Here is a 15,461-nt window from a genome sequence, read left to right on the forward strand (position 1 = left end):
GATTTTTTTAATGTGTTGAATTGCATACTGTAAGCCATTGAGTTGTATTTCATGTAAACTACACTCCAACGACTGAACTCTGCTTCTAATTTGTTATTGTATTCTAGGCTCCTGTCACACCCTGGGACCTTTTTAGGTTGGGACTCCTTCCAATAGAGTCAGTCTTTAGTGTGGTATCATTTCATGACCTACAAAAGTTAAAAATTTTCTACTTACCTCGTTTTTTACTTTGATTCCCCAATCAGTTTGGAAAATTCTCCACCCTAGATTCTTTTTATTGTCTTCCTCTAGAGCTTTGAGTATCTGCTAGTATACTTTATCATGCACTGAGGCATAGCTCTCACATTTTTCATTACTGTTTTGTGTGCTGAATTCTAAGAAAAATTTAAATATACATTTTCTGTCAGTACTTTAAAAATACCAATCTGTTTTTTTTTAACATACTTAGTTACATATTTTTAAATTTTCAGATGTTCTGCTTGGTTCTTTTAAAAATGTCTGTCTTTTCAAAATACAACATTGTTCCTTATGTTTTAAATCTGTTTCTGATTTATGTAATATACATAGACTATATACTGTATTTGATAAATTTAGCCTTTGGAATTATTGGGAGTATCTAATTCTATTGTTAGTTTTCTGCCTTGATTTATTAATGGCAGCTTATTTCCTTATTTCATATTTTTTTTGGGATTCTGAGTTCCCAATGGCTGGAATTTATTTATAGAAAATCCTAAAACTCAGTTTTAGGACCTAGGTATGCAGGATCCATTAAAGTTAACTCTTAAACTTCCCAGACCATATCTGTAGGGTGAAATTGAGCCACAAACCCACTTGAGAGCAGAAGACAGATTCTCAGGGAAATTTTTTTTTTTTCTCTTTCAGAGACCAACCCTAGATTTTTTTTTCCCCATTTTCATTTCTGATAATAGAATGCCCCTCCCAACTGATTCTACTTATCAATAATGGTAAGACCTTTGTTCCAACTTGTAATGTTGCTGGGTCCTTATTTGTATTTCCTGGTCACTTTAAGGGCCTTAACCCAGGGTTTAGGATACAGCAAAGAGTCAACCTCAGTGTACCCAGTCATCTTAACAGTGAGTAAATCAATAGAATGGCTGGAAATAAGAATATCTCTAGTCAAACTGTGTATTTGTGGCTCATGCCATAGCTGGGAGAGATGAAGATTGTGGTTTGAAGCCATGAGAAAGTTAGAAGTGGGGCTATGGCTCAAATGGTAGACCAGTTGCCTTGAGCAAGAATTACAAAAGCTCTAGGAGGGAACCCAGGCACTGAGTTCAAGCCGCAGAACTTCTCTTCCCCCGCCAAATATACAATCATAAATGATTAATACAAATTATCTATTTTAATTGTACATGGTATGTGTGCACATGTGCATTTGGGAAATGCATTTTAATAAGATGTTGTCTTCTTGCACTAAGAAATATATGAAGAGAATTTTTGTAGTCCACTGATGCCGCTTAAAAGATTCAGAGACTTAAACATTGTTTTCAAGGTCAAATCAAATTAGAGGCAATAGTTCTTTATTCCCTTTGTAAGACCTAGGTAACTTGTCTTTGTAAAGCTGTCTCTCTCTCTCTCTCTCTCTCTCTCTCTCTCTCTCTCTCTGACAGGTAGTTAGAATACCATATAGAATTCATTTTTGACTGTCAAAACCAAAATTATTTGCAGGCTATAGATACCTACAATCTTGTGGGATGACACCTTACTTAACTTAAATCACCTAAAGGATTATTTTGTCTTTCTTTTATGTGAATTCAGGAATGCAAAGCTATTTAAAATTCCTTCTCTAGAGAAATTCTATTAGGAGAATTATATTTCTTTTGCAATCTCAAAAAGGACTAGCCTAATATATTCACATCATATTTGAAAGCTACTATGGCCTACTCTTTCAAAATTTAGATTGAAATCTGAGAGACAGAATATATACTATGTATATGACATGAATTTACCATAGCTCTATAGCTCAGAAAGTTCTTTAAAATCTGCCTAGTATTTGAGTAAATTACTGTGAGTTACTCAGATATGGATGAGAGATACAGATGAGATCACAAATAAATATTGAACTTTCACGTACTACCCTTTACATATTTTCATATTCACAAATAGATATATTGTGTTTTCACATACTAGTGTCCCAGAAAGTAATAAGAATAAAAGAAAAAGATTCATTGTAGTATTAAAAATAGTCTACAGTCAGAGCACAACTGTGAGGAAAGGAAATTATTGAAGCATAGTTCAGGTAATTTGAAGAGACTGATGCTAATAGATAGGGAAGCCTGAACACATTCTGAATTATAAAATGAAAGAAAATAATAGACCAACAAAGACAATGGCAATAATAACTATCTCTCACTGTCTTCTGACTATGCATCAGAACTATATTCAGCTGTTACTTAACACAGTCTCAACTATAAATACATTTATCAAATGTTCATTGAATGCTGTATTTATCCATTGAATAACTCTGAGTTAACTACACTTATTTGCCAAGTCTTATAAATGGAGATGTTTAAAATTACATAAGGTTGAAAATATTAATATCAATCCCATTTAAAAGACTGCAGTATTGGGAATTGAACTCAGGGTCATTCTATCATTTGAACCACACTTCCCAGTCCTTTTGCTTTTCCATTGTTTTTTTAGATGAGATCCCACTTACTTTTCTTGGGTTGACTAGGATGCTCTCTTGTTTTCTACCTCCTATCTAGCTACAGTTATAGACATGTGCCACCACACTGGCCCATGAACATTTTCAAGATTTCTTTTGCATAATAGAATCAAGATAGAGACGGGTTTTGTCTGTTTCTACAACCCGTGGGCTCTGCACTATATTTTTCTGCTGTTTTGGCAGTATTTTTCACTCCAGTTATTTGTCATTCATTTAACATTTCTTCATCACCTTGTACGATATAATCTTCTAGGCTACTGGGATATTTTTATGAGTAAGAAAGGCACAGTTCTACTGGTTACATTCTGGGAGAGGCAGATAGCAAACTCATAAACCTATAAATGTTTAGCAAGTGTTAGTAGGTACAATAAAGAAAGTAATAGGTGTACTTAAGATTGCTAGATAAAGGGTGTACTTAAGATTTCTAAGTGAGATGGTCAATGCTCGAAAATGTACAACTGCCATAGGCACTTTGGTAGTTTATTTGTTTTCTATCACAAGTATCTTGATTCCTTGAAAGCAAGCTCAAACTGTTTACTAGTTCCTAGAAGAGTATGTTTGGCTTTAAACCTCCCCTTTATTGTTGGATTACCTACTTATTTCTTTTGTTTCTCAAAATCAGGAATTTATTGATTCAATTCACAAATTTATCTTTATGATTTTTTTTATATTCTCAATAACCAGGCAAGTTTTTTATAGTTACTATTGTGGTATGTACATTGTCATTATTGTTCCATTTACTACAGGACACTGTCACTCCCCATTGCTGAGCATGAGAGAGACATGAACCATCAACCAGTAGTTCTCACTAAGTCTCAGAAGATGTACTAAGTTTCACTAAGACTTCAGAATCCTTTCTCCTTGTAGTCTCAAGGTAGTAATTACCAAGCATTTGAGGTTGTCATTAGATCTGAGTTCTTGGAGAGCAACTTTCTTAACAGTAAGGAATTCTTATTAAATTAAGTTGAAAAGTTCTAGAAACAAGAGACCTGGTTTCCTGACACCCAGCTGACCAGTGCTGTACATGCTGACAACTGTTAGAATGTGGCTCCGCTCAGAGATCCCTATATCTCTCTGGTATCATGAGATAATCCCAAACAGTGTGACTACATGTGTGTGTACACACACCCACAGACACCACAGTCCCCACTGATGTATGAGGAATATGTTCCAGGACTCACAATGAATGTCTGAAACCTGAAACAGGGCTGTAGTCTATGCACACTATGTTATTCCTACACATGCATACCCATGATATTCTCTCTCTCTCTCTCTCTCTCTTTTTTTTTTTTTTTTGTTGGTCATAGGGCTTGACCTCTGGGCCTGGATGTTGTCCCTGAGCTTTTCAGCTCAAGGCTAGTGCTCTACCACTTTGAGCCACAGTGCCACTTCTGGTTTTCTGGTAGTTAATTGGAAATAAGAGTCTCACAGACTTTCCTGCCAAGGCTGGCTCTGAACCATCATCCTCAGATCTCAACCTCCTTAGTAGCTAGGATTATAGGCATGAGCCGTCAGTTCCTGTCCCCATGATTCTTAAGCAGTTACTTGAAGAAACAAAATAGGGAAATACTTTCTAAGTATATATTAAAAATACTTGGTTTAATAAGGTGAGCAAATGTTTGGAGTTATTAGAAGAATATGCTTTCCCAACAATTAGGAAAGTAGTCTTATTATTAGCACTTGATGAAAGATATTAGTTCCTAGCAGCAATCTTCATGATAAAGGCAGTACTGTTGTCAAGGACTAATTGGATGATTTTAATTGAAGAACACTTATATTGCAAAGTATATGATGGCTGGATGTGTTCATCTTGTTTTTGCTTCTCTCTAAAAAGCTCTGAAATCCTTCTTCCCAGTAGTAATTAAAAATAAACAGCAGTCATTAACTTACTGTGGGGTTCTAATGGCCACACATTGCTTCCTTGCATGAGTGACTTACTGATCTAAAGCAAAGCAGTTCAACACTGAAATTATCTTGAAAATTAAAAACCATCCTAGAAAATGAATGGTTTAACTTTCTGTAGTATCACTTTATGTGTTGTTTTCCTTTTTTTTTTTTTTTGCTAGTCCTGGGACTTGAACTCATGGCCTGAGCACTGTCCCTGGCTGCTTTTTTATTTGCTCAAGGCCAGCACTCTGACACTTGAGCCACAGCACCACTTCGGCTTTTTCTATATATGTGGTGCTGAGGAATCGAACCCAGGGCTTCATGTATATGAGGCGAGCACTTTACCACTAGACCATATTCCCAGCCTTAGTTTTCCTTTTTTAATGTATTATTCTGAACATATATAACTAGTACAGAACAAAAATGTTCCCCTAGGGATTCCATATCAAGAACAGAGTGCCAACTTCAGATTCTGAATCCATAGCCTTGAGGGCTATATCCTTTCTCCCATCCATGTGTTCATCCACCTATCCATTCATTCACCCATCCATTCAGATAACATTTATTTTGAAGTTTCTTTATGCTGGATATTTCCCATGTGTTTTAGGAAACAAAAGAGAAGAGGAAAAGCAGTTGAAACTCCCCCCCCACCCCCCAAAATTGATTGTAGGATTGAGATAGCATTTTATTCATATTTCATTGGTTGTACTATAATAGAAACCAATTCTTTGTTATTAAATATCTAGAGAAATTGATTTTTCAAAGAGGAGGCCATAAAAAAACTGAGTTGAATATCACTAATAATAAACATTGCTTCTAATTTTTGATTATTTTCAAGCAATGGGTTTCTACAAGTAAATAAATCTAAGGGACATACGTGTGTGTCTCTTAAAACTTCAGCAAAGTTGACCCCAGATGGAAATACATACACAAAGATTGTATCCTCTTAGATTGCCATTGACACTGTTTGAAAAAAGTCATATCCCTTTCCTTGCCAGTATTAAGAATGTAGGAATTCTATAAATGAGTATCATCTTTTGTTGGTTTTTAATCTTTAAGAGTTTTAAAATATTTCTCATTTAAAAATCAAAGTGGAACTGATACTGGTAGCTTATATTTAACAAGAGAACATCCATATTATGTTCTTTCATAAAAATAGTAAAATTTAAATTCTTAAAGAGGTTATAAAAAGAGAGCCATTGATTTTAGAAGTTTAATTTTCTAAAAAGATGAAATCATTAGTTATCTACAGATTAACTGGAAAAGCTGAGTAATAACATAAAGAGCAAATGTTAGAGTTGGGTGTGGTAGCTCCAATGACTCAGCTACATGGGGAGCTGATAGCAGGAGGATCATATTTCCAGACTTGCCTGCACAGCGAGGTTCAAAAGACTCCATCTTAAAAGAAGAAGCTGGGCCTAATAGCATATACTTGTCATCTCATCGACAGTGGGAAGTGTAAAACAGGAAAATCATGGTATAAATGCACTCCTGGGTTAATAACCTAGAAATAACTAGTGCCAAAAAGAGCTGGAGGTGTGTGGCTCAGCAATAGAATGCCTGCTTAGCAAGTATGAAGCCTTGATGTCAACACACAAGTACTGCCACCTAAAATGAATAAATATTTTTTAAAAGTTCATAAATCTTGGGAAAATGCAACTATTTTTTTCTTGAGGCAGCTAAAATTTTCTAAATCTGTATTTAGATCTGGTGTATTAAGTGAAGTAGCAAAACATTCTATTTGGTGCTAGTGCTTTTTGTTTAAGCATAGAATTTCAACTTATGGACATATGAAAGGAAAGAGAAACTGTGGACCTAACTACATTTTACTTTAAAAGGGAGGTATGGAGTGGCTTCAAGGTAAATCTATCTCTTGTATTTTTCTAACATTTCTGCTCTGAGTTTGTCTACTGAGCTATTAGAAGTTTCCTTTCTGCTCTTATCTCAGTGGTTATTCTGTTTATTTCCAGAACCATAGGACACAAAAACCGGTATGTCAAAGTCCCTCGTGGTCACATTTGGGTTGAAGGTGATCATCATGGACACAGTTTTGACAGTAATTCTTTTGGGCCGGTAAGTCATCTTATGTCTTCTTGCTGATATAAATGGATTTCAAAGATGGCACCAAGAGTAAATCAGAAGGGTTGCTTGGGTAATTTAACCAAGATGGATCAGAGGTTTTATAGTATAGCAGTATATGTTTTGAAATGTTCGTGGAAATATCATAGGTTTTTGAAACTACTGAGGTATATGTGTGTTTGTTTATATGGGAAAATAAAAACCTTAAACACTTCAAAGGACTGAAGCATGCTCTTAACTGTTTGGCAGGGTCTAGTTAGAATACCTTTGTCCCACAGAAATATTGGTAGCTGTTTTCAGTTAAAGACATACAAATAATTTTCTAATTTTTTTTCTAAATTGTTTAAAATTTGAATAGTGATAGAAATCCTATTGGTCAGTATTGGGTAGAAATGTCTTCCCTCATTGGGTCCCAGATTAGCCAGAAAACTAGATCAACAATGAGACAGATAGGCAGGAAAAAAAAAAAAAACAGGAACAGTGAATACAAGCTTTATGTGACACAAGAATCCTCATAAAGAAATGAAGATCATCAGAAGACAATTAAGTTAAACAAAGGCAAGTTGTGTGGAAAAGTAACCAAATTGTTAGAAGAGGCTGCAAGAAGAGAAGACCTATCTAGCTCAGGTCTCTTTCTACTGCATTCTCTCAGTAGTGACTCCATCAAAAATTTTCCTTCTCTTCTATTAGGGGTGTAACTGTGGTGTAAGAGCACTGTTGCCTATATGTTGGAACAAAAAGGGGAGGTGATCGTGCCCTCCTTGCATCTCCTGTCTTTCAGAAGTGCCTTTAGGTTAAAATAATCCTCCAGTCAATGTGCTTTTTTTTTTTTTTTACCACATTCTAAAGGAATACATTGTTGGCATTTTATAAATAGCAAGATTGCTGACATAGTTTTTTATTGCATAAAATATATAATGAAAGTGATATTTGAAAACAGTTTATCCCCCTAGTTTTGTCTAAACGTGAATGCTAGTAGTCTAAAAATAATCTGCTTTACATATTATGAGATGCCAATTAATTGTCATGTAAGTACCTGCCATTTTGACTCTACTCTGGCTAAAAGTACAATAATAGAGCAGGGGTTGGATTAAGTGTACTAATAAGTGAGAGAAAGCTTTAGGAGACTGTTACTACTTGTTATAGTTATACTGATAATTTCTTATTAAAAGCCCCCTTGAGCCTTTGTCTTTGAATAATAATTATACAAAAACATCGTGTAATCTTAACTGTAAGTTGTACTAATATAAGACAGTTGGCAGACATGCTGGAAATGTTTTGGGTACTACTAGTAGAAAGGTCTGTTATCATGACAATGAAAATAAATTACCTCCGCACAGTTCTGTTTATCTTCCATCCGAAACATTCTGGGTATTATTGGATCATATTGTTGGGCAAAGCCACATTAGAATGTTAATTCAGTTGGATTTTTAGTTGTTAGAATAATGACTTTTAAATGATGTGCATTAAAAAGTGCTATTTTGTTATTGGTTGTTGGGTGTGTGGTAAATGGCTACTAATAAAAAAGCCCCACAGTTTGATATTGGTTTTCATTGTTTTACTATTAAATTAAAGGTGATATGGTACTGTTCCATATTAGTATCATTTTCACTGGGTTGTCTTTGTTGTAAACAACTTTCAGGGTATTTAGTTATTAGCTATCTCCAACATGGTGCCCTGTTCTGCTATGCACTTAATAACTTTGAAACATTGAATTATGAATATAATAGCGCTTAATGTCATTTGTTTTAAATCTTGTTTTTAAATGAAATCTACTTCTTAATTATAATTGAAATCAGTGATTTAATACAGAAGCACAAACTACTTTGAAGTATAGTGTTTTTCTCCTTTTATAACAGATAGAAAAATATTTATGCATGCTGGTTTTTGATTCAAGAATTGGACTGAGCTACTGATTTTCACTCTGTAAACAAGTACTGTTTTGTTTTACCATCATTAGGTGAATTACCTTTTCAAGAATGAAACCATTTTTGCTATTTTTACAAATGTATCTTTATTTCATGGAGACATACATATGCATGTATATATTTATATTGTAGTTTTATATTTTCTATTGCAATTCCATTATAATGAGCAAAACTCAGTTTTTAGAAGGTAGAGGAGAAAACAATTTTTAACAAAATTCCTATAATCATTACTGAGATTTCCTGCATTTCTTGCATTTTCCAATAATCAATGTTTATCTAAATAATTCGTTAATGGTTTTTAATGTTTTTCGAATTCTAAATCATAAAACCTTGGTTTTTCAATAAACCTAAAATTGAAAATCATATTTCTACAAGAATACTCAGAAAGTTTGAGCATATTTACAGACTATGTATAGATTAATGGTATTCAGGCTTTCTAGATAATTCTTGGTTATATCTCTTAGGAAAAAGGTAATGTTCTTTTCCTTGTCACTAACAACCTATCTGGTTGTCTGTAGAAACTGAAATTTTCAATCTTCATTTCTCTCCCACATAACTTCAGATGTATATCTAACTAACATTAACATGTTGTAACTCTTTTAATAGTAATTACATTTTATCTAGAATCTACCCAGTTTATTTTAACTTGCTACCTACAGGCAATCATCACAGAGCAGAAATTTTCCATACTCAAGTAGAAATTAACTCTAATTTGATAAGGAAATGAATGTCTCATTTTTATTATTGTATTTTATTATTTCCTACAGTCATTTGCTTTAAAAAAAGTTTTATTTTATTTAATCATTTGCTTTTGTCCACACTCATACTTCTCACATGTTGAGGATGACATCATGGAAAAAAATTACTGCCTACAATCATAGACAATAAATAGAACAGAAAAGTAAATCATCATGGTTATAGAACTCTTAGAAATTCTTTTGCTCTGTGAAAGAAATTAGTATATCTCCCTCTTTTCCTGCTGTGTGTAGAGTACATTAATGCATCTTCTAGAACAGTCATGTTGTATTTTGTTACCAGCACCTGAAAATAAACCTTATAGATACTGATGATGGTCTGCTTCCTAATAATGAGAGCACATGAAAAGTAAAATTTTATATTTATCTTGTATACTTGCTGTCATAGCTCTGAATTTTCAAGTAGTAATTTTAACTACTTCAGATTACTAGGCTCTTCTATCAATTAAAAATGCATGTAGAATTTCCTGCTTCTCTCTATTATGAGTATTTACTTCAGTATTTGTATTTGAAGTGTTTTCATATGTAGTTATGTAACTTCAGGTAAAAGCCCAAATATGTCTCTTTTCATGGCCTCATTTAGCTTGCATATTTTCTATCTTGGAAGTTTTCTATCATTTTAATGATAGTCACAGGCTACTAAGATGTTTTCTATTTGTGCTGTGTAGTGATTTGTCATAAAGAAATACATTCTAGCATTGAAAAAGAAATAAAAATGTAATAATGTACTTAACGTTTGAAATAAGTAATATGTTTTTACTACATTGATGTTTTTTTTAATTATATTCATCAAAGGACATTAGAAGAAAAACTCTTGGTTTGAACATTTCACAGCAAAGAGAACCTCTCCAGGATGTATAAATGCATTTTGACTTTCAGGTTTGTGATCATGGTGTCACCTTGTGAACAATTTGTGTGCAGGAACCATGAAGCAGAACTGAACAATTTGAGTACAGAAATTATCTTGACATACTGTCTACGTGAGAAAGGAAACCATAAGTTATACTAAATATCAATTTCTTTCAGTTACATGTCATTTGGAAATGAGCTAATCTAAATACTTATTCTGAGGTTAATTAATTAAATAAAACATTACCCTCCTAGAACATTTTTGGACAATATAAGTATAATTGAAGATGTTATTAGCTATAACAGAATTAGAAATACTATTTACAAGTGAAATGATCTGATAGTATTAAAATTAAAAGGTATAGAGAAATGAGGATTAAAATTTCATGGAATTCCTTTGTATATTCAAGAATTCACTTTTTAACTTTTCTTTTTTTTTTGATAAAGCCAAATGATTTATTAAGATTCAATATATACGTGTGCAGAGAAATTGACTGTGTATTACAAATTTCAGATTTCTACTTTAGTCATTAATTTCCTCCTAGTCTTAGCATTGCCCAAAGATGTTTCTGGTTTTGCTCTCACAGAGTAGTAGCCCATTCCTTAAACAGTAGAACAGAAATGGATTTCATCTGCCTTTCCCCCAGTGCACATATTTTAAAGATTCAAATGTTCCACTTTAATGAGTGATTACATCAAATGGCACGATCATATCCTGCTCTTTTTTTTTATTGTATTTTTTATCAAACTGAATTACAGGGAGGTTACAGTTTTATACATTAGGCATTGGATACATTTCTTGTATTGTTTCTTACCTCATCCCTCATTCCCCCTCTCCCTGCCCCCTTTCCCTTCCCACCCCCACCATGAGTTGTTCAGTTCATTTACACCAAACAGTTTTGCAAGTATTGCTTTTGTAGTTGTTTGTCTTTTTTTTTTTTTACCCTGTGTTTCTCGATTTTGGTATTCCCTTTCACTTTCCTAGTTCTAATACCAGTATACACAGTATCCAATGTACTCAGATAAGATACAGAGATAGTGAAGGTACGACTGCAGGAAGGGGATACAAGAGGATCATCAATAATAGAAGCTACAGTTACACATGGCACATTGAAAGTAGTTACAACTGTGATATAACAGTCATTTCCATAACATGGAGTTCATTTCACTTAGCATCATCTTTTGTGTTCAAAAGGGTATAGCTATTGGGCCCTTGTGTTCCTCTGCTGTGACTTGCCTAATCCTGTGCTAATTATTCCATATAAGGGAGACCACAGAGTCCATGTTTCTTTGGGTCTGGCTCACTTCACTTAGTATAACTTTTTGCATGTCTTTCCATTTCCTTACAAATGGGGAAATGCCATTCTTTCTGATAGAGGCATAAAATTCCATTGTACATATGTACCACATTTTCGTGATCCACTCATCTACTAAGGGGCATCTGGGTTGGCTCCAGATTCTAGCTATGACAAATTGTGCTGCAATGAACATTGTTGTGCTGGTGGCTTTAGTGTGATTTTGTTTGTGGTCTTTTGGATAGATACCCAAAATTGGGGTTACCGGGTCATAGGGGAGTTCTATGCTTAGCCTTCTGAGGAATCTCCATACCAATTGCCAGAGTGGCTGAACCAGTTTACATTCCCACCAACAATGAAGTAGGGTTCCCTTTTGGCCACATCCCCTCCAACATTTGTCATTGTTAGTTTTCTTGATATAGGATATTCTTACTGGGGTGAGAGGGAATCTCAATGTTGTTTAGATTTGCATTTCTTTTATGGCCAGTGATGTAGAGCACTTTTTCTTAGATCTCTTGGCCATTCTCATTTCCTCATCAGAGAAGTCTCTTTTTAAGTGTTTAGCCCACTTGATGAGGGGACTATTGGTTCTATGCAGTTTTGTTTTGGAGGAAAGTAATTTTTTTAGTTCTGCATGTATTTTAGATATGAGGCCTTTGTCCATTGAATGGCCGGTAAAGATCTTCTCCCAATCTGTGGGCTTTCTTTTTATCTTGTGAGCTATGTCCTTTGCCGTGCAGAAGCTCTGCAGTTTGATGCAGTCCCATTTGTCCAACTTTTCTTTGATTTGTAGCCTTTCTGGGTCTTTGTTAAGGAAGTTCCATCCTGCGCAAAGGAGCCCAAGTGTTTCTCCTACTTCTTCCTTTAGTATTTTCAGGGTATCTGTTTTAATTTTGAGGTCTTTGATCCATTTGGAATTGATTTTGGTGCAGGGTGATATATAAGGATCTAGTTTTAGTTTGTTGCATGTGTTGAACCAGTTTTGCCAGCACCATTTGTTAAAGAGGCTGTCTTTCTTCCAAACTATTGTTTTACCTCCTTTATCAAAGATTAAGTAGGCGTAATTCTGTGGGTTCATTTCTGGGTTTTCAATTCTGTTCCATTGGTCTTCAGGCCTTTTCCTGTGTCAATACCAAGCTGTTTTTATTACTATAGCTTTATAATACAGCTTGAAGTTGGGTATTGTAATTCCTCCAGCACTGTTCTTTCTGCTTAGGATTGTTTTTGCTATTATGGGCCTATTATTGTTCCATATGAATTTCTGGATTGCTTTCTCTATTTCATTAAAAAATGGTGTTGGGATATTAATAGGTATTGCATTGAATTTGTAGATAGCCTTTGGCATTATTGCCATTTTGATTATATTAATCCTACCAATTCAGGGAACCTTTTTCCATTTCCTTAGTTCTGCCTTAATTTTATTTTTCATGTTTCTAAAGTTCTGATCATAGAGGTCTTTCACTTCTTTGGTTAAGGTTATTCCTAGGTATTTTATGTTTTTTGAGGCTATTGCAAAAGGATTTACTTTCCTGATTTCAGCCTCTGTCTTCGGGTCGTTAGAATAGAGAAAGGCCGTTGTTTTTTGAGGGTTTATTTTATATCCTGCAACTTTTCCAAAGTTTTGGATCAGCTCTAGTAGCTTGGGGGTAGAGTCTATGGGGTTCTTTAGGTATAGGATCATGTCATCTGCAAAGAGAGAAAGTCTAACTTCATCTTTTCCTATTTAGATCCCCTTTATATTTTCTTCTTGCCTAATTGCTCTGGCTAGAAATTCTAGTACTATGTTGAAGAGCAGGGGAGAGGGGGGACATCCCCGTCTTGTTCCTGATTTTAAAGGGAATGGCTTTAGTTTTTCACCATTTAGAGTTATGCTTGCGGTTGGTTTGTCATAAACTGCCTTGATTATATTCAGGAATGTTCCCTGGATTCCCAGTTTTTCCAGGGCTTTTAGCATAAATGGGTGCTGGATTTTGTCAAACGCTTTTTCTGCATCAAGTGATATAACCATGTGGTTCTTTACCTTGCTCCTGTTGATGTGGTGGATTATATGAATTGACTTGTATATGTTGAACCAACTTTGCATCCCTGGCATGAATCAAGTTTGATCGTTGTGTATGATTTTTTTGATAACCTGTCGAAGGCGATTGGCCAGAATTTTGTTGAGAATTTTTACGTCTATGTTCATCAGGGAAATCCGTCTATAGTCCTCTTTCCGTAATGAGTCCCTGCCTGGTTTTGGGATGAGGGTTATACTGGCTTCATAGAAAGTGTCTGATAGTGAACTTTCTCTTTCAATTTCATTGAAGAGTTTGGGAAATATTGGTGTGAGTTCTGTTTTGAAAGCCTTGTAGAATTCTGCTGTGAATTCATCTCGCCCTGGGCTTTTCTTGGTTGGGAGATCACTTACTGCTGTTTCTATTTCAGTGCTGGATATTGGTCTATTTAGAAGGTTTAAATCTTCATGGTTGAGTTTGGGGATATGAATTTTTTCTAGGAAATCATCGATTTCTCCCAAGTTCTCGAATTTGTTGGCATAAAGGTTTGCAAAATAGTCCCTTATTGTGTTTTGAATTTTGGTTGTTTCTGTGGTGATGTTACCTGTGTCATCTCTGATCTTGGTGTGTGCTGCCTTCGTTTTTTGGTCAGGTTTGCTAGGGATCTGTCTATCTTGTTGATTTTTTTTCAAAGTACCATCTTTTTGTTTTGTTGATTCTTTTGATGGTTTTGTTTTTTTTGTCGCTAATTCATTTAATTCTGATTTGATTTTAATTATTTGCTTCTGTCTGTTGACTTGGTATTTGGTTTGTTGTTCCCTTTCGAGGAGATTGAGGTGCTTCCTTAAGTTGTTGAGTTGCTGTTTCTCCAGTTTGTTGGTGTATGCACTCAGAGATATAAATTTTCCTCTGAGTACTGCCTTTGCTGTGTCCCAAGGGAGCTGGTACTTTGTGTACTCATCTTGGTTGAATTCCATAAACATTTGAATTTCTGTTTTAATTTCTTCAATGACCCACTTATGGTTCAGCAGTGTGTTGTTTAGTCTCCATGAATTGTAGGATTTTCTGTGGTGGCAGTTTGAGTCAGCTCTAATTTTATTCCATTGTGGTCTGAGAGAATGCCAGGGAATGGTTTTGATACTTCTGAATTTGTACAGATTTTCTTTCTGCCCTAAGATGTGATCTATTTTGGAGAATGATCCATGTGCTGGGGAGAAGAACGTGTATTCTGTTGTTGCAGGGTGGAATATTCTGTAGATGTCGGTTAAGTCTAGTTGGTCTATGCAGTTATTTAGTTCTGTGGTTTCTTTGTTCAGTTTTTGGCATGTTGATCTGTCCAGAGGTGATAGTGGAGTGTTAAAGTCCCCAACTATCAATGTGTTTGGGTCTATGAGTGTTTTTAGAGACAGTAGTGTTTGTTTGATTAAGGTGGGAGCTCCTGTATTTGGTGTGTAGATATTTAGGATGGTTATATCTTCCTGTAGGAGAGATCCCTTTACTAGCATGTAATAACCTTCTTTGTCTCTTCTTACCTTTTTTAATTTGAAGTCGATTTTTCTGATACTAGGATTGCAACTCCGGGCTGCTTATGGGGGCCATTTGCTTGATAGATTTGATTCCAGCCTTTCACTTTTAGAATATGTTTACTTTTGCTGGACAGATGAGTCTCTTGGAGGCAGCAAAAAGATGGATCTTGATTTTTGATCCAACTTATGAGCCTCTGTCGTTTGATTGGCGAATTAAGTCCATTAATGTTGAGAGTTAGGATTGAGAGCTGTTCATTTGTTCCTTTCATTATCCCCACCTTGTTAAAGGCTGTGTCTTCCCATTTGTTGATCTGATATTCTGGTTTACTATTTAGAGTTCATTTCTCTCTCTGCATTGGGATCTTGATTATTTTCCCTGTATCTTTAAGGATTTTCTGTAATGTTGGCTTGGTAGAGATAATTGTTTCAGTTTTTCCTTACTGTGGAAGACTTTTATTT

General features: G+C 34.8%; 1 protein-coding gene across 2 annotated transcripts in view; it reads left to right on the forward strand.

The window, feature by feature from the left end:
* Immp2l (inner mitochondrial membrane peptidase subunit 2) overlaps positions 1-15,461 on the forward strand; it is an 859,776-nt gene that overhangs the window by 650,263 nt on the left and 194,052 nt on the right. For both annotated transcript variants that reach the window (XM_048339779.1, XM_048339780.1), the window contains exon 6: positions 6,547-6,649. In XM_048339779.1, coding sequence (XP_048195736.1) covers positions 6,547-6,649 — 103 coding nt within the window. The remainder of the gene's footprint in view (positions 1-6,546; positions 6,650-15,461) is intronic.

Source organism: Perognathus longimembris, chromosome 2, assembly GCF_023159225.1.
Source record: "Perognathus longimembris pacificus isolate PPM17 chromosome 2, ASM2315922v1, whole genome shotgun sequence".
Taxonomy (NCBI): Eukaryota; Metazoa; Chordata; class Mammalia; order Rodentia; family Heteromyidae; genus Perognathus; species Perognathus longimembris.